At 22.4% G+C, this 27,716-nt stretch overlaps 10 protein-coding genes across 10 annotated transcripts; 5 read left to right on the forward strand and 5 right to left on the reverse strand.

The window, feature by feature from the left end:
* Positions 1 to 1,305: 1,305 nt before the first annotated feature.
* Positions 1,306 to 2,191, forward strand: SRAE_2000398100 (RNA/RNP complex-1-interacting phosphatase; the record flags this gene model as incomplete). Its single annotated transcript, XM_024642795.1, has 2 exons — positions 1,306 to 1,478; positions 1,528 to 2,191. The coding sequence occupies 2 exons, from the start codon at positions 1,306 to 1,308 to the stop codon at positions 2,189 to 2,191; spliced, it is 837 nt and encodes a 278-aa protein (XP_024508531.1).
* Positions 2,192 to 2,624: 433 nt separating this feature from the next.
* Positions 2,625 to 4,608, forward strand: SRAE_2000398200 (Succinate dehydrogenase [ubiquinone] flavoprotein subunit, mitochondrial; the record flags this gene model as incomplete). The annotated part of the gene is made up of 2 exons (XM_024642797.1): positions 2,625 to 4,358; positions 4,408 to 4,608. 2 exons carry the CDS (start codon positions 2,625 to 2,627, stop codon positions 4,606 to 4,608), a joined length of 1,935 nt encoding a protein of 644 aa, XP_024508532.1.
* Positions 4,609 to 5,423: 815 nt separating this feature from the next.
* On the forward strand, positions 5,424 to 5,669 carry SRAE_2000398300 (Hypothetical protein; the record flags this gene model as incomplete). Its single annotated transcript, XM_024642798.1, has 1 exon — positions 5,424 to 5,669. The coding sequence occupies one exon, from the start codon at positions 5,424 to 5,426 to the stop codon at positions 5,667 to 5,669; it is 246 nt and encodes an 81-aa protein (XP_024508533.1).
* Positions 5,670 to 8,998: 3,329 nt separating this feature from the next.
* Positions 8,999 to 9,317, forward strand: SRAE_2000398400 (Hypothetical protein; the record flags this gene model as incomplete). Its single annotated transcript, XM_024642799.1, has 2 exons — positions 8,999 to 9,027; positions 9,104 to 9,317. 2 exons carry the CDS (start codon positions 8,999 to 9,001, stop codon positions 9,315 to 9,317), a joined length of 243 nt encoding a protein of 80 aa, XP_024508534.1.
* A 501-nt stretch (positions 9,318 to 9,818) lies between these two features.
* Positions 9,819 to 11,708, reverse strand: SRAE_2000398500 (Hypothetical protein; the record flags this gene model as incomplete). Its single annotated transcript, XM_024642800.1, has 3 exons — positions 9,819 to 10,663; positions 10,740 to 11,299; positions 11,347 to 11,708. 3 exons carry the CDS (start codon positions 11,706 to 11,708, stop codon positions 9,819 to 9,821), a joined length of 1,767 nt encoding a protein of 588 aa, XP_024508535.1.
* A 1,211-nt stretch (positions 11,709 to 12,919) lies between these two features.
* On the forward strand, positions 12,920 to 13,741 carry SRAE_2000398600 (Hypothetical protein; the record flags this gene model as incomplete). The annotated part of the gene is made up of 1 exon (XM_024642801.1): positions 12,920 to 13,741. The coding sequence occupies one exon, from the start codon at positions 12,920 to 12,922 to the stop codon at positions 13,739 to 13,741; it is 822 nt and encodes a 273-aa protein (XP_024508536.1).
* A 166-nt stretch (positions 13,742 to 13,907) lies between these two features.
* SRAE_2000398700 (NAD-dependent protein deacetylase sirtuin-6) lies at positions 13,908 to 14,741 on the reverse strand (the record flags this gene model as incomplete). Its single annotated transcript, XM_024642802.1, has 1 exon — positions 13,908 to 14,741. One exon carries the CDS (start codon positions 14,739 to 14,741, stop codon positions 13,908 to 13,910), a length of 834 nt encoding a protein of 277 aa, XP_024508537.1.
* Positions 14,742 to 16,633: 1,892 nt separating this feature from the next.
* SRAE_2000398800 (Prolyl endopeptidase) lies at positions 16,634 to 18,811 on the reverse strand (the record flags this gene model as incomplete). Its single annotated transcript, XM_024642803.1, has 2 exons — positions 16,634 to 18,506; positions 18,543 to 18,811. The coding sequence occupies 2 exons, from the start codon at positions 18,809 to 18,811 to the stop codon at positions 16,634 to 16,636; spliced, it is 2,142 nt and encodes a 713-aa protein (XP_024508538.1).
* Positions 18,812 to 19,631: 820 nt separating this feature from the next.
* Positions 19,632 to 21,909, reverse strand: SRAE_2000398900 (Prolyl endopeptidase; the record flags this gene model as incomplete). Its single annotated transcript, XM_024642804.1, has 2 exons — positions 19,632 to 21,489; positions 21,530 to 21,909. The coding sequence occupies 2 exons, from the start codon at positions 21,907 to 21,909 to the stop codon at positions 19,632 to 19,634; spliced, it is 2,238 nt and encodes a 745-aa protein (XP_024508539.1).
* A 1,478-nt stretch (positions 21,910 to 23,387) lies between these two features.
* On the reverse strand, positions 23,388 to 25,705 carry SRAE_2000399000 (Prolyl endopeptidase; the record flags this gene model as incomplete). The annotated part of the gene is made up of 2 exons (XM_024642805.1): positions 23,388 to 25,251; positions 25,290 to 25,705. The coding sequence occupies 2 exons, from the start codon at positions 25,703 to 25,705 to the stop codon at positions 23,388 to 23,390; spliced, it is 2,280 nt and encodes a 759-aa protein (XP_024508540.1).
* Between the last annotated feature and the right edge of the window lie 2,011 nt (positions 25,706 to 27,716).

A 27,716-nucleotide genomic window follows, 5' to 3' on the forward strand; every position in this document is an offset into this window, starting at 1 on the left:
ACGTCTTATATTTTTTTTGAACTATAATCTAATGAAAATAGCCTGATAAATTTTTTATTTTTCAGTTATTTTCTAGAATTCATGAAAGGAATTTCATAATACTAATTAATAATAAAAAAATAATAATTTATTAAAAATATTTTTTTAACCTTTTTACTTCACTTTAAAATGACTAAAAAAATATATGTGATAAGAATAATTTATTTGTTTACAATTCACAATAAATCAATTATTTTATTTCATAAATATGAAAACAAATTTTCTTTATTTGATTCTCCAATTCATCTAAAAAAAGTTAATTATATTTCTAACTCTTTTGGTTATTGTACTTCAAAACTTTCTTTATCTTCTGATTAAATTTGCTTGTTTATAGTAGCATTGTAAAAAAGTTATCAAATTGTTTCTGAAAGATACTACATTCTTGGAGTTCTTTAAAATCATTATAATTTCAAAAAAAAGTTTGTTTTTTCTTTTATTACTTTATATAAACAAATCATATTTAAACTTTGGTTTATGTAATTTTTCTCATAAATCTTCAGAGTATGATTTTCCATATTTTTTCAATGGTTATTTTTGATATTCTGTAAATTTTCAACTCTAAAATTATGTCAAAAGATTGTGGTTTTTTTTAAATTTATTTCTAAATTCATTTTTATCAATTTTTACAAGTATTACATCAATTTCCAGATATAAGATTATTTTATAAAACATTAAAATGATGTTCTTGAAAGTATATTCTACGATTGTATTCTCTTTGCTTTAGATTACTTTATGTTTTTAAAAAATATTACATCTATTTAAAATTGATGTTGTTCTAAACTTAAACAAAAATTATTAATTTTAAACTTGATTTTTTTAAAAATAAAATTTTACTGTGTTTTTAAAATTATATCTTTGTACTGATAAAATTTTCTTGAAAAAAATCTAAAGAATTACAATTTTCTATGTCAATCATTATAGATTAGGGATAATAAATGGAGGATTTATTGTTGAAAAATTACCAAAAGAAAAAAAGAAAAGTTAGACAAAAAATATTTACTGTTATAAACAAAAAAAATTAAACAACAATGATTTGAAAATAATCGTTAGAACTCTTTTTTACTTTTCCCTGCAAAACAACAATGGAATAGAGCATACGTTAAATTTTGGAAAAAAATTTTTAACATGATCTTATGTTAGAAATAATAAACATCTATTATTAATATTTATTATTTATTCATATTTCTTTAATTTCAAACTGATTTTTCATTTTTTTTATCATTTTATAATATTGATTATTTAGAAGAACTTTGTTCAAGAAAAGATATGCCATCTTCTTATGGTAGAATTGTTAAATGGGATAAATTTGAAGAAAGAGATAAAAGAAATATGAAATCAGAAGGAAAGTACAATAAAAATTCAAGATCTAACTTAAATAGATCATCTGAAAGATCTGATAAATGTGACTTTACTCCAAAATCATTAAAATTGCCAAAAGGGTAATAATTATTGTTTATCTATTTTTTTAATTAATATTTTTTTTTATAGTTGGGGTACATATAAATCTCCTATAGGAAGTGTAATAGAAGGTACTCAATTCTTACCATTTAAGACACCTCTTCATAATTCATATTTTGCATTACATGGTACACGCCTTCCTCCTGAGGCAACTTTTAGGCCGCAAGATTTGATAGAACATTGCAAAAAAAAAAATATCAATCTTGGTCTCATTATTGATCTCACTTCAACTAATCGCTATTATGATAAGTATGAATTTATTAAAAAAAAGATACGTCACTACAAATTACCATGTTCCGGACATGAAATCCATCAAAATGAACCAAAAGCATTAGAATTTATTCAAATAGTGCATGAATTTTTAAGTGATAGAAAAAATCGAGAAAAAATTATTGGTGTTCATTGTACACATGGATTAAACAGAACTGGTTACATGATATGTAGATACATGACTGATGTATTAGGTATCAGTGCAAGAAATGCAACAGAAGCTTTTGAGAAAGCCAGAGGATATCCTATGGTTAGAATTCAATATAAAGAACATTTATATTTATTAGAAGAGGAAAAAAATAATCAAAAAAATTGTGACCATAAGGTTGAAACTATTGAAGATGATTCTGATAATGGAGAATGTAGTAAAAAACTTGGTTCATTAACATTATCTAAAGATGAAGAACAATTAAATGAATATTAATATTTAGTAATATATAATAATTTTATGTTTGTTAAATATTGTATACATATAATTTTCTTTTTATAACAATAGATAACTAGAATTATCAACAATTTGTTATATTAAATATGTAATTTCTATAAATATTTTTTTTTATTTTATCTCTGACATATTTTTCAACTTATCTAATAAATAAAAGATTCACTTCCACTTTAAATTTATGTTAGTTAGAACAGCCACAAATGGTTATGTATGATTCTTTAAATTGCACTTTATCAAATATTTCTAGCTGTATACACGAAACGTTAAAATCTTACGAGGAATTTTAATGTATTAAGCAAAGTAACATTATACCATTGTAATAGTAAACGTGCAGAATTGCCTTTTTACTTCAAGTAGAATAGATATTTTATATTTACTAAACATTAATTTATTTTAATTTTTTTTTTTAGAAATGCTTAAAGTCGGGACTTGTGGATTTAAATCCATTTCACAAAGAGCTTTATCTTTGTCTGCTGCTAGTGCTTGCGCTAAGAAAGGAAATATTTCCGATTATAAAGTTATTGACCACACATTTGATGCCGTTGTTGTTGGTGCTGGAGGTGCTGGACTTAGGGCTGCTATGGGCCTTGCTGAAGGTGGCATGAAAACTGCAGTCATTACAAAATTATTCCCTACTCGTTCTCATACTGTTGCTGCACAAGGTGGAATTAATGCTGCTCTTGGAAATATGAATAAAGATGATTGGAGATGGCATTTTTATGATACCGTAAAAGGATCTGATTGGTTAGGTGATCAAGATGCTATTCATTATATGACAAGAGAAGCTCCAAGAGCTGTTATTGAACTTGAAAATTATGGTATGCCTTTTTCAAGAACTGAAGATGGTAAAATTTATCAAAGAGCATTTGGTGGACAATCAAATGATTTTGGAAGAGGTGGTCAAGCTCATAGAACATGTTGCGTTGCCGACAGAACTGGACATTCACTTTTACATACACTTTATGGAGCTTCACTTCAATATGATTGTAAATATTTTATTGAATACTTTGCCCTTGACTTAATTATGGATAAAGGAGAATGTGTTGGTGTTATTGCAATGGATTTAGAAGATGGAAGTATTCATAGATTTAATGCTAAAAATACAGTTCTTGCTACAGGAGGTTATGGTCGTGCTTATTTCAGTTGTACATCAGCTCATACATGTACTGGAGATGGTACTGCTATGGTTGCTAGAGCTGGTTTAGCTAACTCTGATATGGAATTTGTTCAATTCCACCCAACTGGAATTTATGGAGCTGGTTGTTTAATGACAGAAGGATGTCGTGGTGAAGGTGGTTTCTTAGTTAACTCTGAAGGTGAACGTTTTATGGAAAGATATGCTCCAGTAGCTAAGGATTTAGCTTCTCGTGACGTTGTATCTAGATCTATGACAATTGAAATTATGGAAGGAAGAGGTGTTGGACCAGAAAAAGATCATATTTATCTTCAATTACATCATCTTCCTGCTGAACATTTGGCTCAACGTCTTCCAGGTATTTCTGAGACAGCTAAAATTTTTGCTGGAGTTGATGTTACCAAAGAACCAATACCTGTTCTTCCAACTGTTCATTATAATATGGGTGGTACACCAACAAATTACAAAGGACAAGTTATAACATACACAGAAGAAGGTGGAGACAAAATTGTTCCTGGATTATATGCAGCTGGTGAATGTGCAGCACACTCTGTACATGGAGCTAATCGTCTTGGTGCTAATTCTCTTCTTGATTTAGTTATCTTTGGACGTGCATGTGCTTTAGATATTCTTTCCAAAAATAAACCCGGTGATTCAATTAAACCATTACCAAAAAATGCTGGTGAAGAGACAATTCAAAGAGTAGATTCTGCACGTCATGCAAATGGTGATATTTCTACAGCTGAACTTAGATTAAATATGCAAAAGACAATGCAAGGTCATGCTGCTGTCTTTAGAAGAGGTGATATTCTTAAGAAGGGTTGTGATAAAATTGCTGAATTATATAAACAACAAAAAAATATTAAAGTTACTGATAGAGGTCTTATTTGGAACAGTGATCTTATTGAGACATTGGAACTTCAAAATCTTCTTATTAATGCTCAACAAACAATTGTTGCTGCAGAAAATAGAAAAGAATCAAGAGGAGCTCATGCCCGTGATGACTATCCAGTATGTTTATTTTAAAATTTTATTAATATGTATAAATTAATTTTTTTAGACTCGTCTTGACGAAATGGACTACTCAAAAGATACATCAAATCAAACTCCAAAACCAATTACTGAGCATTGGCGTAAGCACTCAATTATCACTCAAAATACAGAAACCGGTGATGTAAAACTTGCATACAGACCGGTAATTGATATCACACTTGACAAAAGTGAAACAGATTGGGTTCCACCAAAAGTCAGATCATATTAGGTACATATATTTTATATTAAATTTTTGTACTACTCAGTTTTGGTAGGACAATTTTATTTCAAATAAAAATAATAAATAATCTTTCGTCTATTTTTATTTTATTAATTATAATATTTCATTAGTTTTTAAATGAAAATAAGGATTTCTTTTAGATCTGGTGTCCCCTAAAATAACTTTTTTAAATAAAATTTTTTTTCAAATTTTCTTAGTTTTCTGACATAAAAAAACATGTGGAATCAGATAAAAAAAGATTTTTTTTCTACACTAAAAAACAAAAAATTACAAGAAAAAGATAGGAAAAAAGAGAAAAAAAGAAAATAAAAGACAAAAAAAAATTTTTTTATAACATAAATAAAACTTTTTTTAATCTTATTATAAAATCATTAAAAAAAACAACTTATTTTTATCAAAAAAAGTATTTTTTCTTAAAAAGTAATAAAAAAAAAAGGGTAAAATGATTTAGAAATTGATATTTGATCATAAATTTTTGCAAACTTGTTAAATCAAAACTAAGGATCTATTTTAAAGTTGGAGACCACTCAAATAACTTTTTTAAATAAAATTTTTTATCAATTTTTTTTACTTTTTCTAACATAAAAAAACATGGGGGATCAAAAAAAAAATTTTTTTTACACTAAAAACAAAAAATTATAAGAAAAAAATAGGAAAAAAGAGAAAAAAAATTTTTTTCATAAGGTAGTATTGAGAAATGATAAATATACCAATCTGATAAGAAAAAATGCTTTTAACGTAGTTTTCAAAGAAAAAGGAAGGAGTATTCAATTCTAAACTTCAATCAAAACAACGAATCTAAGATGGCTTCAATTCCATCAATGAAATCTTTAAAAAACATTTTCTGCGACGAGGAAGCATCTTTCGAGTTTCTCCAAGATGAGAAATTAATTAAAAGGAAAATGGATTGTCCTACATGTAGCGGATGCTTTGGAAAGCGAAAATTTTGTTATCGGCGGAGAAGGCATCATAGTGGAAATAGAAGAAGCCAAGATGGCTGGATGGAAGTACAACAGGGAACACCAGGTCTGAAATTCAACCGAAAATAATTTTTTTTAACTTATAATGAGAAAAGATTTCAAGAACAAAATATATAGTAAAAAAATTTCAGAAACATTTTTGATAATAAATGTAATTAAAATCAAATGCCAAAAAATTGTAAAAAAAAAAAACTTATAAATTCTTGGAATAAAATTTAAAAAATGCATAAAATAATAGAAAAAAAAATTTTTATATAATTATTTAAATAATCCATATGAAAAATGAAGAAATTAAAGTTTAAATTTTTGAAGTTACAAAATAAGAAAATTTTTTTCAAAATCTTTAAAGATGTAAAGATTATTCTTAGAAAAATTATTTAAAAAATTTTTGACAATAATAATTATATTGTTGATAAAATTGATTCTTTATAACAAAAATTTTTTTTTTTCATAAAAATCTTAAAAAAAATAAAGTTGTACAAAAATAATTAAGCACATAAAATGTTAGCACAATAAGTTATCAATAGCATTTTTTCAGTTTTTTTAAAAAATGTTTTTTTATAATATTATACACCATTAAATCTTAAAAGTCAAATTTGGTTAAAATAACAAGTTATTTAAAAATTTATCATAAAATATTTTTTTAATTCATTTTTTACTTCTAAACAAACTTCTACTCAAAAATTCTTATCTTGCAACAAATATTATTTTCATAATTTTTACAGTGTTATCAAAGATAAAAAAAATATATTATTTTAAAAAACATTGCGCTGACAACAGAGAGCGCATTTTTTTTTTTTATTTTGAAAACGTGAAAAAAATTTTTTATTATTTTGTTACTCCTCTAATATACATAGTGATATTGAAATACTTTTATTGGTAAATGAGGTGAATTCTTAATGAAAAAATTTTGAATTTAAATATATTAATTTAATTAAAAAAATGGGAAAAACAATTTTGGAGGCTAAGGATTGGAAAAATTATTACTAATGTTATGAATTTATAATTTTATTAAATATGAAAAAGATGACATGTTTGGTATTTGATATTTTATTTTAAAATTTAAATATTTATTGGTTGTTTAGAATTATTCATTTTAATTTCATAAAGTAGTGATGAAGTACCATTATATGTCAATAGAATTTCAGATCTTATTATTTTTACTTTTAGAACAGATTTTTTTTTTATGAATAATGAATAACAAAAATTTTATTTTAAATTGTTTGAATTATTTTATAAGTAACTTTATTAATGAAACGAAATTATTTTAAATATAAAAAAAAATAAGAAGTTAACAATGAATAAGGTTTTATATTTGGTGCCATAAATATATATATATATAGTTTTATATTTTATTTTTCTTTCTTGATTCCATGGAGAGAGATAATGATATTAAATTTTCAAGTGTATTATGACATTTTTGTTCTTTATTTATAGTTTTGTATTCAATTAAATTGCTTTATATTTTATTCATATTATAATCGCAATCATTATGAATAGATAAATTGTAGTTAGCAATATTTAGATTTTCTTTTTTTTTTCAATAGTTTTTTTAATATCAATAGTATAATAAAATTTTATTTTTTTTTACATGAAGAAATATTGCATCATTTTATTGTAATATGATATAAAATTTATTTTATATTAAAAAGTTTGACAGTTAAAGCATTCCTACTTCAGAATATATTAAAAAAAATAATTTTTTTTTTCTTTTTCTTTATAAAATATTAGATATCAATTAAAACATAATAAGTTACATTTTTCATCAATAATTAATGTCTTCCGTCTTTGATATTTAAATAGAGGTAATTAATGTATTTTAATAATTTTATAAAATTTTATTTTAAATAGGGATAAGTATTGTAATATTATATTATGAGATTTTTCCATAGTTTAATTTATTTACTGTATAAAAAATCTATTTTTTTTTATGGAAAATAATTTTATTCGGAAGATAATAAAGTGTTGAAAAAAAAATAGGAAGAAAATTTTTTTATTATTAAAAGAAAAATAAATTTTTTTGTTAAAAAGATTCATTTATCAAATATAAACATATTATTTTCTTCTGCAACTTAGTTTTATGATATATTAGAAATCTTTAATAAAGTTATCTTCAAATAGACATATTTATGATAAAAGTACATGCTACAGTTGTTAATTGTATGGAATCATGGAAAAGAATATTTTACCATTGAAATTTTAGTCTCTCTTTAATTTATTTTTATTATCCAAAGGAATAAAAAAATTAAAAACATATTTGTTTTCAACAGTACATCTATTAATTCATTAGTGTAGGGTAAAAAAAAAATTGTTTTACTTGAAATAAGCTTTTTCTTTGTAATTCAATTTTCTTTATTGTAATTAATTGTTTGTAATTTTAGAAATATTTCACTTATGTTAAACTTTCAAAATCTTAAAAATATATTATTTAATAGTTCTATTATTAACTTTATATAATTTAATTTGAATCAAAATTTATATACTTTTTTATGTAATACACAATTTAATTGTTCTCAAGAGGATAATTCAATCTTTAAGAAAAATATTTTTAAATTGCTTTAATTTATAATTTATTTTTAAATTTTGATAACTAATAAATCATAAAGAAATAAGACGGAGTGATTACTTTTTCAAAACGTCATTTTTATATGTTGTGAAGAGTCTTAAAATTGGCACGTAACTAAAAAAATCTCAATTTTCATTTAATTTTTATATTGATATCTATAGTATGAAAAATAATTTATAACTCTTTATTCATCAAAAATTCATTTATCTCTTACACTCCACCCTTTTCATATAAAACATGCTTTTAAGTAGTCCAAAGTCTTTATAATATTCATTTCACAGAAACTTCCTAACTACATGAATATTTTAATTATTTACAAAGACACTTCCTGTTACTTAGACTTAAAATTATATTTTTAAAGAAACATTTATTATTCTAAAGTTATTACTTATTGTAATATAGTAATTACAATTACTATTAGTTCATATTTACTTTAAACTTTTTGATATAATAAAATTAACATAACTTTTATTAATATTTTTTTTTAATTTAATATCCTGATAATGTATCCTTGTTTAGAGTCAATTTAGTGGATTGAATGAAATACATAATTTTAATAAAAAAATAGCTTTACTAATTTATTATACATCATATAAAGTTTTTTTTTTGTTACGTTTTATAGCTTCATTAAATATATAAAACTCTTATTTCTATTTTTTTTTTAAATTAAAAGTTAAACTATTTAAACATACTTTTAAAATTAACAATAAAACATTTTTGTTCATAAAATAACTTAAAAGTAATTATAATCAATTTTTCTAGGTACATAATGACAATTGTTAAACTAGTCAAATTTATTTATTTGTTCTTTTTATTTTTTATCATAATTTCAATGTATGTTCCAGCTATTGAAGGAATTGGGTATGTTTTTTTTTTCTTTTTTTTTTTTTTAAATTTTTAAATTAAAAATACTATATATAAATGTATATTGTTATAGACGTGAATCTCGTGCTGGTCAAAAACTTATTAGGTTTGGACGTGGAGGTCAAAAACTTATTCGTTTTGGTCGTTCATCAAATTTACCTCCTCCAACAGACATTGAAAATGAAGAAGGAACAGTTTATGATGAAAATGAGCCAAATTTATATTTCGGTGACTACAATCCCTACAAACGTGGTGGTCAGAAATTAATTCGTTTTGGAAAAAAATAATTAACTTTTAAAAGTTACTTCTTTAGCTTGTAAAATAATTAACAAAAAATAATACTAAAAAAAAAAAATGTAAATTCAAGAGACGCCTAGCTTTTCCTTAAATGAATATAATGATTGTCGAGCATTATACAACAAAATGTCCTTTTTCCATTATAATCAAGAATAAACAAATTTCATTGAATTGATATTGTAACATTTCTAAAAAAAATTTTGTTACCAAGTAAACATTTTAAGTTTAATATTTATTTCGGTCAATTTTAAGATGAACATCAAAAAATATATATTTCTTTTTGGTTACTTTTAAATAAACTATTATTTTAAATAGCTTGATGTTTTAATTATATTATTTTTTTTTTTCATAAAAAATAATATTATCATAATATATTTTATAAAAAAATATCTTTTTACTTAATGAGAAAAAAAAAATTACATAATATTGTTTTTCCTATAAACTTATTTGATTAAAACTAATATTTTTTTAATATTATTTTATTTCATTATTTAAAATAGTTTCGATGACAAATTCTGACGAGACGATGAAATGAAATTATTTTTTAAAGAGGATGGTGGTCGGGATGTTGATGAAAGTTGTGGTAATGAACTTAAATTAGATGAGAATGGAACATTTACTGATGTTTTTGGTAGTTGCTGTAAATTGGAGCAAACAATTCGAGGTAGGTAGAATGAACGATTTGAATGTGTTTTTCCATCTGGAGAATATCTAACAATAGTAGATACTTTCCAATTTAATGGTTGTATAATTTGTTTTTTAGAAATTATTGGAAATGTTTTCTTTTTCTCACCATAAACATTTTTATATTTCCTAGTATACATTTGTGTTTTTTTGTAAATTAAAGGTAATGTGTTAGTTTCATGATCACAAGATTTAATTATATTGTCTTTTGATATTGGTTGAATAATAATTTCTTCCTTTTCTGATATATTATCATCATTATGTTTAATGATATTATTAATTTTAAAAAATTGTGGAGGTAAATTATTAACTGAATTTATCTTTCTACTTAAACCCATACTTTCATTTGAATATTTTGGAGAATTAATAATATCTTCATTTGCTATAAAATTATCATTTTTATCTAATTGATTACATTCTTTATCATTTAAATTTAATTTTTCAAAATCTTCTTTGTTTTTTTCAATTAATTCAGTATCATTGACATTTTCTATTTCACTGACATCGCTTAAAATTTGATTATCATAATCAGATGATTTAGGAGACAAAGAGGTACTACACAAAGGACTTATTATTTCATTGTCGTTGTCTGTTATATTTTCATCTAAACATTGTACCACCGTAGATGAAGAATGTTTTTCAACTTTTAATTCTAAAATATCAAATTAAATTACAAAAAAAAAAAAAGTTTCTGTAATATAATAATTAAAAAAATTGTATAAACAAACCTTTTATATTTACTTTAAAAGTTAAATTTTTTTTATCCGGTTCCATGTGGATATAAAAAAAAGCATCCCAAGGATCTCCACTGGGATTTGTTCTTTTTCTTTCCATGATTATTTTTTTAACAAAATAAATAAATTCAGTTTTGTGAGAATTATTATTGGAAATATTAAGTTTTGCACTTGAAAATTTTTTTGCATATGATTTTTTTTTCTTTTCTACTCTAATAAGACCATCTTTATAATGATAATTATTATTAAAACTAGAAGGTAATTCAATATCTTCTTCTTCACTATCTTCTAAAGTTTCTTTAAAACCATTTAAATAAAAATAATTATATTTATCTTCATTTAAATATTCTTCATCACAAACAAAATAACTATAATTTTTTTCTTTAACTTTTTTTAAACAATATTTTGTTGAGTAAACAGTTGAATCTAGATAAGGATCAGGCATAAAATGAATCCATGGATCACATTTTATACTTACAATTGGTTTTTTTGTCTTTAAATTTTCTATAACTTTTTCAATTGAATTTTTGAATCTCTCAATTGTAATTCTTTTTCTAAAATAATTAATTAATTTTTATTAAAATGAATAATAAAAATTTACTTATACATTATTTTCCATCTCTCCATACTCCAATTATAATTGTATTTTAATTTATTAATTTTTTCTGGTAAAGCAAGTTCTGTCATGTATTTTGTTACATCCCAACAACTTATAATTAATGGTCTTTTTACAATATCAAGATCAAATCTTTTATCAATTTGAGGATATTTTTTAAATGAAATATATTTTATATATGATTCATAAAAATTTTTATAACTTTCAGGAATTGGTGAATTAAGATTTTTTGTAATATAAATACATGTTTCAAAATGATCCAAAGCATTATATGATTTAGAAGTTGACAAAACACTTAAATTTGAAGTTAATGATAGAGTTGAAGATTTTTTTGAAAATCGTGTCATATTTATTAAAAAGTAGTTTTATGTATTTAAAAATATTAAAATAAATACTTTGATAAATGCTACTATTACAAGTTTTATACTTAAATATTCATATAAAATTGAAGTATAATAAATATATGCTATACTCTTATACCAATTATTCATGTGGAAACTTTTATAATGTATATAAAATTGGTGAAAAAAAATATATAATATTTTAACAGTAATTATCCACAGATGAAAACATTTAAATTTTTTTTTTTTTAAATTAAACATATTTTACTATAAATATAAGAATAAATTATATCAAGCATGCATATAAAATTTTCTTTTTTATATCTTTCTCTTTAATTCACATTCTCATGATTTGCATGAATCATATATATTAAAGTTTCAGAAACATGTTTCATTCTAAAAACTTGTTATAATGAATCATATTTAATTTCCTTTAAATAAGAATATATGATTTGAGATAAATATAATATTTTTATACGGGTCAGATATTTGACATATTAAAAAAAAAAATCCTCCTCAAACTGAAAGATATGGTATATCTATATATATATATTTAGATATTTTAATTATAAATAGTAATGAATACCTCAAATTAAGAATAGAAAAATACATGTTATATGTTAATAAAAATATTTTATTATATAAAAAAAATAAAATAATTATATTAACTAACCTTTCTTTTTTAAAAAAAAAACAAACTAATTTATCTTTTTAATGTTTTATATATAAGTTTTTAGAAATATCTTATAAAATCTCTTTGATCAACTTATCGTTACCGTCCATTTTTAATTTGGGTTAACTTGTCACACAATATCACATCTCCTCTAAACATATTATAATTATTTTCATTATATTTCTCTTATACATCTTTATAAAATATTTTATTCTTCTTCTTTATTTCATGATGGTGACCTTATGTCTATTGACAATTGATATTACATGAGATACCAAAAGTTATCATTTTAAGAATTTGTTATACTGTTGCAATTACTTTATAGTATCTTATTCTATATATTTTTATTGAACTTTAAATAGTTGCAAAAATTTTTTCATCTTTCTTTCTATTTTAATTTATTTGAAATATATATATTTTTTTTTAATTAATTTAGTTTTTTTATTATTTAAACCATAAAAATATTTTTTTTTACAGTTTTCTTCACCTTATATCAACTTTAATTTAAATATATCTATAAAATATATATATATTCTTATATATCATGGAGAAAAAATGTAATAATAGTATTTCAAAATATTTGTATAAATTGTTTTTTATTTTTTTTATCTTTATTACATTAATTAATGCACAACTTGGTAATGATAAAGCTGAAGTAAATATACGTGTTTCTGGAGCATGTTCACCTATATATCTTTCAAGAAAAGGTATTGAAATTTCTAAATATCGTCCATCAATACGTTTTAATCCTGATAAAATTCAATTAATACCAAAAAATCCAACAATTCCTGGATGTGTTAAAATTAAAGCAGAAGGTGTAGAGATACTTAAACCTATTAAAAATATGATTGCTGAGGTAGAAATGAGAATTGCTGGAACTCCAGATCCAAATATTCCAACATTACCTTGTACACAAAAAATAAATTCTAAAGTTAATCAATGCCCATGTGCTAAAACAGAAGGAAGTTGTATGTTTTGTGATTTTTGTAGGCAAATGAAAAGTCAATCTGGTTCAAAGGTAGATTTAAGGCAAACATTTAGTAGTGTTGTAGCAGGAAAACCATCAGAAGATACATGTAAATGTGAACCAATACAACCTGGTATGTATGATATTGAAACAGAAATGTGTACTCCAGATATTGATGATGCTAAAGATTATATACCACCAGAAATTCAAAATAATATTTTAGAAAAAAGACCAATATCAATGTTTATTACTGTTTATTTAATGGATATGGAAAATAGACCAAATGAAAGTTATACATCAGCATTTGGTAAAGCTATTCTTCAAAGACGAATGGCACAATCAACTATAGCTTGTTTCTTAATGGGTATTGATGTCACATTAGGAGGTATGGGAAAATAATTAAAATTTTTATATATATATACGTATTTCTTAATTAATGAAATACAAAAATTTAAATAATATTATATGTCTACAAAACTTTTTATTTATACCATAAAAATATATTAATAAGGAAAATATATACAATTTATACAGATATAAATATAAATAAAATACAAAAAACAAATTAACAGTATTCATTATTAACTAAAATATTTAATTTTTCCATTAAAATTTTCATTACTTTATCAACTTCGGCATGTATAGCTAATGAAGCTTTTTTTTCATATTTTGTTGGTTGAAGATTTACTGTTACAAAATTTCCATTAATAGATTTTCTACGTGGTAGTAGTGGTAATGATCCAACAGGTTCAATTTGTAAACTTGTTCCTAAAGCTATACTTAAATCAGCTCTTCTTCCATACTTTTTGGCAATAGTAAAATCAGGTTCTGGTAATTCATTATCCCAATCTAAAGTAAAATCTACCAATTTACCACGACATGGTTTTTTAGCTAAAGTTCCTTCACATCGTTTTCCAGTTGGTTTTAAACCAACACTACCAATGACATATGGCCTATAATATTTACGACCACATTGATCACATTTTTCAACAAAGACATTTCCATGAAGTTCTGCTAAACCAATTTCAGGAAATCCAGATCTATGAAATAATCCATCTACATTTTGACTTACCACAAATTTTATTATACCATTTTCATATAACTTCTTTAATGCAATATGAGTATAAGAAGGTTTAGCTTCCAAAAAAGATATACTACAAGATTTCTTACCTTTTTTTTCTAATGTCCATACACCATTTGGACCACGAAAATCAGGAATACCAGATGATGTTGAGATACCTGCACCACAATAAACAACAATAAAAGAGGCATTTTTAATTAATTGATATAATGTTTCAATTTTTGATTCTAAAACTTCTGACGTATCATGAATTTCATCCATTCCTACCTCTCCTTTATTTTCATAAGGTTTTAAAGATTCAGAATAATTTAAAGACATTATTTTCTTTTTACCAAATATAGATTAAACTATTTTAAAATAATAATTATTAAAGGACAATTCAAAGCCATAAAATGAAGAAAAAAAGCCATTCAAAAAAGTTTGGAATATTGTTTATGAATCATAAGACATTAAGGATTGAAAAAAAAAATTATTTAATAATTAATTAATAATAAAAATAAATTAAAAATTTTATTATTTATATTAGAAAATAATTATAAAAAAATCAATTGATAATAATGTTTATTAAATTCTATTTTGTTCTTGATAGTATAAAGAAAATCACAATCAGGATTTGTTTGAGGAATTTTAACATAAATCATATCAAGAAAAGTTTTTTCCTTATTTCTGCTTTCACTAAAACTAAAACTTCTTTCATACTTCATAAATTGCATTTTCAAAAGATATAATTAATTATTTTTTAAAATAAATATTAATATTAAAGGAGAAATAATATTTTATAAATAAAAGAAGTTAGAGAAAAGTCGTTTATATATATATATATATAAATAAGTATATATATATATATATATTTTTATCAGTTAACCCTTTCTTCTCCAACTTAATATTATCCACCCTATTAAAAAAAAACCTTGGTTGTAGTACAAATTAACTATATTATAAAATAAAAGAATATTTAAAATTGTATTTTTATTATATCAAAAAAAAAATTGAAAACAAGTTATAATTTTGACGTTGTATTGATTGAGATAAAGAAAAAAAAATTAATTTTTGAATGGTTAAGAATTATTTTTTTATATAAGTGACAATTTGATAGAATAAAAACTAACAAAAAAAAATGTTCTTGAACTTGTCACATCAAAATAACTTTATCAAATATAATAATAAAAAATATAATTAATGTTAAATGTATAACTAGGTTTCAATGTTTATTTTCAAATTTTTTTTTAAGCTACCTTTAAAAATAATTATTATCGACATTAAAAGTTTTATAATTTTAAATTACTGATAAAATATATTTGCATGTTTAATAATTTTTGATATAAATCTTTTAAATATTCTAAAAAAATATTATGTTTTCTCAATTTTTTCGTCAAATATTAGATACACCAGACGCCTGGGGAGATCATTATAGAAAAATATTTTTTCATTTCAAAGAAAATATCCAATAAAAAAGAAATAAAAAAAAATATTTGTACTAATAGGTAAAAAAAAAATTTTTTATTACTAACAATAAATGAAAATAAAAATTAGGCTTATTTATATATAAAAAAAATTAACTACAATAAGTTTACTATTTTTCAAAATAATAATAAATGTGATAAGGGGAGTAATTCATTAAAACAATATATTCAACAATAATTACATGGTTATTAAAATAGATGTTCATTAAAAATATATTTAAAAAAGATACCATGTTCCTGACAATATCATTTATCTTAAAGATATAGTATGGTACTTATTTAGAAAAAGTTATTCCTCATGACAAACATAAAATATATTCTATAAAATTTTTAATAGCAATAATTTTTTTTTATTTTATAGATTCACTTTAAATATAAATTTATTTTTTTTATAAGTAATTAAAATAAAAGTTTTATAAAATGATGTACAATGTTTTGACAAATTTTTTGACAAATTTTTTTTTCTTTATATAGTTAAACAAATTAAATTAATTTTTTTATACACATTGTTAAAATAAAATTAACTATTTATGTTTTTAAATCAAGATAATTTGATTTTTGATTTATTATGATTTTATAATATATTATTAAAATAATTTAATAAATAATTAGAATTTTAATTAATATTGCTATTTTATAATTTAATAAACATTACTGAAAATTTAAAACTATCAATCAATATTATATAAATAATTAAGGTAAATAATTTTTATAAAAGATTAAATTTATAAGATGAAGAAAAAAAGACTAATTTATCCAGGTTAAATTTAATGCTTGTTGAAGAAATGTAAATATTTTAACATTATCTTCTACTAAATTATGAATGGAAATACCTTCACCATGTTCACTTCGATTCATTTGTATAGTTGCTATAACAGGATTTGTCTGATAATCTAAACTTTTTTGAAGAATTTCATAAAGAGTAGCTGTATATTTTAGTGTATGAAATGATGGTACAATATAATCATAAATTGTTGTAAATAATAATGTTGATGGCCATTGAATAGGTTTTGATGGTATTTTTAAATTATGTAATGGAGAGTAACTAATAATATTATCAAAATCTTTTTTAACATTAGTATCACCATAATCACTTTTCCATTGTTCACCATAATAAGAAAAATTAAAACGAAGCATATCAAGAACAGCAGATTCAATTATTATTGCTCCAAAAAGTTCTGGATGACGTTGACCTACCACAGCCATTACCATTCCACCATTAGAAGCTCCAAAAATAGCTAATTTAGAAGGATTTGTATATTTGTTTGAAATTAAATATCTTGCACCATCAATAACATCATTAAATGTATTATTCTTCTTGTCTAAAATTCCATCTTTATACCATTCATCACCATATTCATTACCACCTCTTACATTTGCAATACACCAAATACCACCAAAATTTTTAACAAACATTGTTCTAGATGAATGATAATGAGGAGTACTTGAAATACGAAAACCACCATACGCTTCAAGAAATACTGGATTATTACCATTTAATTTCATGTCATTCATATAATATAACCACATTGAAACTTTTTTATTATCTCTAGTATTATAAAAAATTTGTTTAACAGAAAAATTGTTTATTATAAAATTGTTAGGTATTCTTGTAAATATTTTTTTTAACTTTATTTTACCATTACTTTTTAACTCATTTAAATTTCCTCTATACACAATTCCTGGTATTATTTGATTAGTAAAACAAAAAAATAATTCATCATTTTCACTACTTCCATAGATAGAATTAATAATTCCAAGACCCATATCAAGTTTTTGAAGTAAATTTCCATCATGTTTTGAATAAATATAAAGGACACTTCTTACGTTTTCTAAACATTTTAATATTAAATAATCTTTTCCAACAACAAAAGCATTCTCTATAATTCTAGTATCAACTTCATTTATTAATGTTTTCCATACTTTTTTTCCTAAATGAGCTTCAGAAATTTTTACTTTGATAATTTTTTTTGAAGGAGCATCTTTACTAGTTAATACAATTACTTCTTCTAAATTAGAAGTTATTATTTGATAATAAGCATCATTATTATTAAATAAAGGTATCATATCAATTTTTTTTTCAAACTTTTTTTCCTTTACATTTATTAAATCATAATAATATATCATATTATTAGATTCTATTGAATTATAATTAGTTATTATAGAAGCAAAAAGATATCTTTCATCAGTTGAAACATATCCAAAAATACTATAATTTTTGTTTGTGGTATAATTTGCTATCATAATATCTTCAGTTTGTGGAGTACCAAATTTATGATAAAACAAAGAATGACCTCCATATACTGGACTTGATTTATTTTTTGAGTTTTGGTCAAAAATAACAGGATATGAAGAATATATTATTCCATTATTGTTGAAGACAAAAGAAATATCTGTATATGAAAAAGTACTTATTGAATCTTTTAATGTTTTTCCTTTTGATGTTTTAAAATTTATTGTCATTAATTGTGATTTTTCATCACTTAAAACATAAGCATATATTGAACCATTCTGACTAAATCTCCCAAAACTGAAAGTCATATTTCTATCTTTAAATATCTTTTTAAAATCAATAAATAATTCTTTTTTACTATTTAACGTTTTTTTACGATACAAATTACTAAAAATTTTTTCATAATATTAATCTTAAACTTACAAAATGTCTTCATTTCTTGAAGCACAAAAATAATAATAATAATCTCCATGTTTTAAATATAATCCACATTTATCAAAATTAAGATAATTATTTAATTTTTCTCTTATATTATTTATGTATGGCGATTTTTTAAAAACGTCATCTGATATTTTATTAAGTTGTGATATAAAATTTAATGTTTCTGGACTTTCTAAATATTCCAAATATCTATATGGATCATTAATTTTTACTCCATAATATGTATCAAAAATACTTAAATTTTTTCTCATAATTGGATATTCAGTAACATTAATTTTGATTGAAGAAGAATATCTTTGAAAGTAACATATTTGTGGAAAAAATAAAAAAATTTTAAGTATTTTACAAAAATAAGTCTTTTTTTGCATTATTAGACAAATAATTTAGTATAATATTGTAGTTAATTATCAAAGATAAATTAAATTAATTTTTACATTAAATCTTTAAAATTAGTTTTATCATAAAAATTATTCTTTTTATTATTTATAGAAAATATATATTTCTAATGATTAAAATAGTATAATTTCTTTTCCTATTTTATATTGAAAAAAATTAAAAAGATAAATAAAAATATTTTAGGTATTTAAATGCTTTAATAAATATTTTGCTCTTATTTTATAATAATTCACTTCAAAAGTACATTTAAATACAAATAATTAAATAAAAATAAATGTTGTTAGTATTGTTTTAAAAGATTTAATAAACTTTCTATTTGTTAAAAAAATGTACTGAAATATTATACATCATTTTATATTTTTGTACTTTTATCTGTACTAATTTTTTTTAAATAACATTAAAAACTTTTTTTGATATAATTATTTACCGATAAACTCAAGTTACCAAATAGTTTTATTTTTTTTTCGGATTTAAAATACTTTAAAGTGTATAAATAAATGTGAGTAATATACATTTGAAATTGATATAATTTAAAATTATGATTTATTAATACTATCATGATTAAGTAAAAACAAATAAATTATCTTAAAATTCGTTATTTATTTAAAAATTTTAATGGTAGTAATTTTTCTTCACACAATACAAAAAAAAACATACAATATAATAATTTTTTTTCTAATTTTTCCAATTAATATCTAACACTTGTTGCAAGAATGAATAATCATCAACAATTTCATCTAAAGCTTTTGATAATGGTTTTCCACTTCCATGACCAGATGATTTTTCTATTTTTGCAATTACAGGATTAGTTTGATATTTACTACCTGTTTGAAGAACTTCGTATAATGTTGCTATGTATTTTAAAGTATGAGATGGAACAACTCTATCATCATGATCGGCAGTCTTTAATAATGTATTAGGCCATTGAATTGGTTCCGGAGGCATTTCCAAATTATGAAGTGGTGAATATTTTAATAAATAATCAAAATCTTCTTTTATTTCAGGATTTCCATATTCTGCTATCCATGCTCCACCAGCAGTAAATTTATGAAACCGGAGCATGTCAAGAACACCAACACTATTGATTACAGCACCAAAAAGATCTGGACGTTGTTGTGAGACAGCTGCCATTAACAATCCACCATTAGATCCACCACGAATAGCTAACTTTGATGGATTAGTATATTTATTTGAAACTAAATACTCAGCAGCACCAATAAAATCATCAAAACAATTTTGTTTTTTATGAAGCATACCATCAATATGCCACTCCTCACCATATTCTCCTCCACCACGAATATTGGCAATACAAGAAATTCCATTAAAATGTTTTACAAACATTGATTTTGAGACAGAAAAAGATGGAGTCATAGAAATAGAAAATCCACCATAACCTTCAAGTAGAACAGGATTATTTCCATCTAATTTCATATCTTTTCTATGGAAAATAAACATTGATATATCTTTGTTATCTTTACTTTTATAAAAAACTTGCTTAACAGAAAAATCTTTACTGTTAAGATTTTTTGAATTATTTTCTATTATTTTTTCTATTTTAAATTTATTATTACTTTCTGAATTATCAAGATATCCTCTATAAATTATTCCAGGAGTAATTTGATTAAGAAAACCAAAGAAAAATTCATTACTTTTATCATCACCAGATACCTGATAAACAATACCAATGTCAATATCAAATTTTTGAATCATTTCACCTGTATGTTTATTATACATGTATAAAGAACTTCTGACATTTTCTAAACAATTCAATAATAAATAATCTTTACCAACAACTGTAACATCTGAAATTTTTCTTTCTTTTAACTCATCAATTAAGACTGTCCAAGCACTTTCACCCTTATGAGCTTCAGAAAATTTTACCTTAATTATTTTTCCTAATGGTGCATTTTTATCTGTCTTTACAATAACTTCATTTTCATTAGAATCAATTATTTCATATGAAGCATCACCTTTATCAAATAATGGTTCTAATTTTATTTTTCCTTTAAATGTTTTATCCATATTTTTTGATAAATCATAATAATAAATCATATTTTTTGGATCTGTTCCTTTATTAAAGTAAACAAATAAATATTTTTCATCATTTGATATAGAACCAAATGTAAATACTTCTTTATCTTGTGGATAGTCAACTATTAAAACATCATCCTTCTGAGATGTTCCCATTTTATGATAATATAAAGAATGATATTCATTTTTTGTGACTGTTCTCCCAGTATCTGATTCTTTTCTATTTGGATATGTAGAGTAAATAAAACCAGTATTATTAAAAAGAAAATCACTATTTGAATGTTTCACTTTTTCTAAAATATCATCAACATCTTTGTTATCAGAAGTTTTAAATTTTATTGTATTCCAATCACTACCATTAATAGATAAACCATAAGCCATAATTGAACCATCATTACTAAATTTCATTGAACTACATGATATTAACCCATCTTTTGAAAGTTTATTAACATCTAAAAATATTTCTTCTTTATCATCTAAAGTTTTTTTCCGGCAAATAGTACTATAAATAAATAAAAAATTAAATATATTTATAAACTTACTTATGATTTTGAAGACCAGTATTATGAGAATAATAGTAATAATCACCGTGTTTAAATAAGACATCATGTTTTTCATAATTTATATATTCCCTCAATCTTTCTTTTATAATTCCTCTAATATTTGACTTTTCAAAAACTTTACTTGAAATATCATTTAATTTTTTAATAAAATTAGTTGTTTCCTCATTTAAAGGATCTTCTAAATATCTATATGGATCAGCTATTTGAATACCATGTAATGTTTCTACAACATTTTTATCTTTTCTTATCAAAGGATACTCTGAAGTATTTATTTTAATTGTTGAAGCATATCTAAGTAAATTAGAAATTTTTGAAAAAGAAGATGTTCCGCAAATATTTGATAATTGGTTTAACAACATAATTAATGCTATAAAATATATTTCAATCTTCTTACACATTTCCAAAATCTAAAGTTGGTATACAAATTATCCTGGTACTTTTCTATTTTGGTGGGAACAAATTATAATCGATAAGTAATAAGCAAAAAAAAACTTTTAACTCATTAGTAACTTTTTTAATTAGTCATTTAATTAAGAAAATTTTACTCCATAATTTTTGGTATTTTTTTAAAACTACAAGTTTTTTAAACTTTTTTTTATACCAAAAAAAATTATATTGGCATTCTAATGAATCAAAGTATTTTTGCTAAAATGAAAACGTTCATAGAAGGCATTTAATAAAATTTCATCTAGAGAAAAAAGTCAAAAAAAAAAATATAAAATAAAAATTTATACCTATAAATTTTAAGTGATGGTATAGTCAATCACCTTTTAAATTTATAGTTTTACATTAAATAATTTTAAAAAAAAATTTTTTATTCTTAATCATTTAAATATTTTTTATTCTTTCTGTGAAAAAATAAAATTTCAAACTTTTAATTTTTTGAATACTATTTAAAAAAAAGTTGTCTTTACCGAAATGGAAAAGTACCATATTTCTTGATAAGACAAAATTTAATTAAATAAAAATAATATAATAAATTATTAAATGATAGAAATTAAAAATTAATATAAAAATCTAATATGCATAAAAATATAACAATTTTTTTAAGCACAACTTTTGTATTTAAATATTTATTAGGTTATCTAAAAATATAAAATTTTAATAGAATTATAATTGTCAAATTTTCTTATGTTTCAACTATCTAATTAAGGCACAACTTAGAAGAAATATTGATTTGTAAAGAAAGTTATTATATTATCTATCATACTTTCTTTTCGTCTACTTTATATATAACTAGTAAAAACAAACTAAATTTAATAACTTTATTTTTAATGACTTTTAAAAACAGATTAGTGTTAATATTATAAATTATTGATATCTGTGATTTGTAAATAATTAATCTTTATAATAATTTTATAGGGTGTAAATTTTTCTAATCACAATAATAATAATAACAACAAAAATAAGAAATTAAAAACTTTATAATATTTTAATTAAACAAACATTTTGAAATGATAAAATATAAATTTTTATAGCAACAATTATTTTACAATCAAATGTCATTTTTAAAAATATGACTAAATAAATGACAAATTTTTATTATAAAAAAAAATATTATATTTTCGATGATAAATTTTTTCTAAAAAAAGAAAATTTTAATACTTTAATAAATTCAAAACATATAATAATATTATTTGGCGTGTTATATTAAAAAAGTAATGTCAACATTATATATGCATCTGATTTTATTTTTCAAATAAATAATATAAAAAATTTCATAATAATGACGAGAATGATGTTGATGTTCATATCATTTCAGAATAATAAAAATTTTTGATTTTTGAACATATACACAATTCTGTTATGAGATATAAAAGTAATTATTATATTAATATTAATTTTCATTCCTCCATCTTAAATTTAAAGTTTGTTGGAGAAAGAGATATTCCTTGGCAGTGATATCCATATCTTTGTTAATTAAATTTGTTTTATTATGTTCAGTAGTTTCTTCAATATCTGCCAATATTGGATTTGTTTGATATCTATTTGCTTGTTGAAGGACATAATAAAGTTGAGCAATATATTTTAATGTATGTACTGGAGTTACTTTCTCATCTTTTTTACCTATATGAAGAAATATAGATGGCCATTGTGATGAATTTGAAGGTAGTTTCAAATTATGCAATGGAGAATATTTCATTAGATAATTAAAATCTTCTTTGATTTCAGGATCTCCATATTCTGCAGTCCATTCATTATTAGATGTAAATTTATGAAAACGTAACATATCTAAAATACCAGATTTAATAATAACTGATCCAAGAAGATCTGGACGTTGTTGTAAAACAACTGCTGCTAATAAACCACCATTAGATACACCTCTAATAGCTAATTTTGATGGATTTGTATAGTTATTTGAAATTAAATACTCAGCAGCACTAATAAAATCATCAAAACTATTTTGTTTTTTATGAAGCATACCATCAAAATGCCATTCTTTACCATATTCTCCTCCACCACGAACATTAGCAATACAAGAAATTCCATTAAAATGTTTTACAAACATAATTTTAGATGGTGAAAATATTGGAGTTTTAAGATATCCAAATCCACCATATCCTTCTAATAATACAGGATTGTTTCCATCTAGCTTAATATTTTTTTTATGAAAAAGAAACATTGAAACATTTTTTTTATCTTTTGAATTATAAAAAATTTGATTTACAACAAATTCATTAACATCTATAATTTTTGGAATTGTTTCTGGAATTTTTTTTAATTCAATTGTTATAGGTATTGTTGTAACATTTATAAATCCTCTATAAACAATAGATGGTGATATTGGACTTGTAAGACTTATAAAAAATTCATTACTTTTTTTATTTCCATAAATTTCTTTTATAATACCTGGTTCAATATTAATTTTTTTAATTAACTCTCCAGTCATTTTATTATAAACGTATAAAGAACTTTTTACATCTTCTAAACAATTTAGTAGAATAAATTCTTGACCAATAAGTGTTATTGTAAGAATATTTCTATTCTTAACTTCTTTGATTAATGTTTTCCATGCAGTTTCACCTTTATATGCATCTTCAAAGTTAACAGACACAACTTTTTTGATTGGAGCATTTTTATCTGTTAAAACAATAATATTATTGCCATAATAATCAATAATTTCATAATTAGCATCAGCTATTTCAAATAATGGTTTCAGGCTTAACTTTTCCGTCAAATCATTTTCATCAATAGTACTTAAGTTATAGTAATAAACCATATTTCCTAAATTTGGTCCTTTATTAAAGTTTACAAATAAAATTTTTCCATCATCAGATGTATATCCAAGAGTGTACATATTTTTATCATAAGGAAAATCTACTATTATTATATCTTCTTTCTGAGATGTTCCCATTTTATGATAATATAATGAATGATATTCATTTTTTGACATTGTATTTTTTCCATCATTTTTATTGTTATCAGGAAATGATGAATAAATAAATCCTTTATTATTAAAAATAAAGGCTAAATTAGATATTACTACATTTGTTAAAACATCACTTAACTCTTTTCCATTAACATTTTTAAATTTGATTGTTTTTGAGTCACTATTATTGATAGATTCTTCATAAATCATTATTGAACCATCACTACTGAATCCTTTATAATTTAAAGTAGTAAAATTATTGTTAGCGATTTTTGAAGCATCCAAAAAAAGTTTTCCTCTATCATTTAAATTTTTCTTCCGATAAAATGAACTAAAAACATAAAAAAAACGAATATTTTTTAAACATACTCGTTATCTTGATTTCCAGAATTATGACGATAATAATAATAATCACCATACTTAGCAAATGCACCATAATGTTCAAAATTACTATACTCCACAATCTTATCTTTAATAACATTTTTATATCTTGGTCTTTCTAAATATTTTTTTGACAACTTATTAAGTTCAATTATAAAATTAGTAGTCTCATTATTTTGTAAATTTTCTAAATATCTATATGGATCAAGTATTTTGTTTCCATGAATATTTTCTACAACATTTTCATCTCTCCTTATTAAAGGATATTCACTAACATTAATCTTAATAAGAGAAGGATACCTTGAATATAGATCTTGATTTTCAAAAATTCTTGAAAAAAAACTACTGCAAGCTTGGGAGAAAGGCAAAAATAATGCCAAATAAAAATAAAAAAATATCCACATTATAAAAAATTTTCTAAAATAACGAAATAAATTTAAAAAAATATAATAATTTGGCATGAAAAGTTTTACAAAATTATTGCTATAATTTTTTAGTATAATAAGATGTATTTCTAGCAGTGAAGAAAAAAGTAAAACACATAAACAGATTTTTTTTGATTAAGCAACAATAAAAATAATGGCTAAGAATGAAAGTATTACAAAGATTATTCATGATATATTTTTATTGTTATTGTATCAAGTAAAATTTATTCAAATTAAATGTATACTTTTCTTAAGCATAGTTTTATTTATAAATGTATTATTATTAATATTTAATAAAAAAAAAAAGAAAGGAAGAAAACATTAATGTATTCATAGGTTAAGAAAATGACATACGATAAAAGATGAGGTGGTGTTGTTATTATTTAATCATTTTTGAATTAAAACATGTAACAATACAGAAAAATTAAAAGTACAAGAAAACAATTTTTTATTATAATAATTTATTCATTAAAATACAATAAAATTTGAAGTATTTATAAAAAAGTAAGATTAATATAGATATATAGACTATAAAAAAGTTTAAATTATTATTTTAATAAAATATAACAAAAAATAATTATATAATGTCTAAAAAATTTTGAAACAGTAATATTTTATATACCATTTAAAGCTTAACATAATGGCAGTTGAATCAATAGATATTTTTTATATTTTTAACTTAATAACAATTTTCACTTAAAATTTAATGAACAAAAACAACTTTTTTTCGAATTTCAAAAAGAAATTAGGCTCATCTGATAGCCCTTGAAAAATGATGAATTTTAAATATAATCAAGGCTATATCAAAATGAAAACTTGAGGAGTTATGATGAGTCAAAGTTAGAGGCGAAAGCGGGGAATATTTTTTGAAAAAACCTGACTTTAGTGATGAAATTGAAAATAATAAAATTAAAATAACTATTTTAGATCAGATTTTTGCGAGAAGTCGATTAAACTTAGTTTCATCTTTGTATCTCTTTTTCGATCTTAAGATATGATGAAGAATGTATCTTTAAAAAGTTTCAAGTCTGAAACTTATAACTCAAGTATATAAGCTCCTAAAAGCATAAGATTAGATGCGCTAGGCTTTTTAAGATATTTGAGCTATAGTCTACGTTGAAAATGTTTTCTTAATTTCAACCGTTCTTGAGGTACATTATTTGGTATTTTTGCACGCTCAATTTATTGTCATCATTTTTTATATCTTACTAACTGTTGGAGATATAAAAATAGTTTGAACTTGGATCCTAAATGAAAACTGATTTGTAGTTGATTCCTGAAGTCCGTTTGTTATTATCTCTATTTTGAAACGAGATATAGCAAAAGGCGGAAATTTTTTCTAAATATTCATTGTTCACGACTTTTTTATATCTCAGCTGAAACTTGTCAGATTGCAATGGGACTTGTTTCATTGAATTCCCCATAAAAATTTGGTCTAGAAAAAAGCGTTTCCATAAAAATATCTCCAAAATTTACCAAGATTCATAATTGGTCCAAGTATCTCAAACTTGACCTTCAGCATAAGTACTAAAAAAACAACTTTTTTTCGAATTTCAAAACAAAATTAGGCTCATCTGATAGCCCTTGAAAAATCATGAATTTTAAATATAATCAAGGCTACATCAGAAGCAAAACTTGAGAAGTTATGATGAGTCAAAGTTTGAGGCGAAAGCGGGGAATATTTTTTGAAAAAATCCGACTTCTATGATGAAGTTGGAAATATTAAAATTAAAATAAATATTCTAGATAAGATTTTTGCAAGAAGTTGATTAAAACTGGTCTCATCTTCGTATCTCTTCTTGATCTCAAGATATGACGAAGAATGTATCTTGAAAAAGTTTCAAGTCTGAAACTCATAACTCAAGTATATGAGCTGCTAGAAGTATGAGATTAGATGCACTGAACTTCTTGAAACTTTTAAGCTATAGTCTACGTTGAAAATATTTTCTAATATTCAACCGTTCTTGAGATACATTGTCTGGTATTTTTG

This window comes from Strongyloides ratti (genome assembly GCF_001040885.1).
Source record: "Strongyloides ratti genome assembly S_ratti_ED321, chromosome : 2".
Classification (NCBI taxonomy): Eukaryota; Metazoa; Nematoda; class Chromadorea; order Rhabditida; family Strongyloididae; genus Strongyloides; species Strongyloides ratti.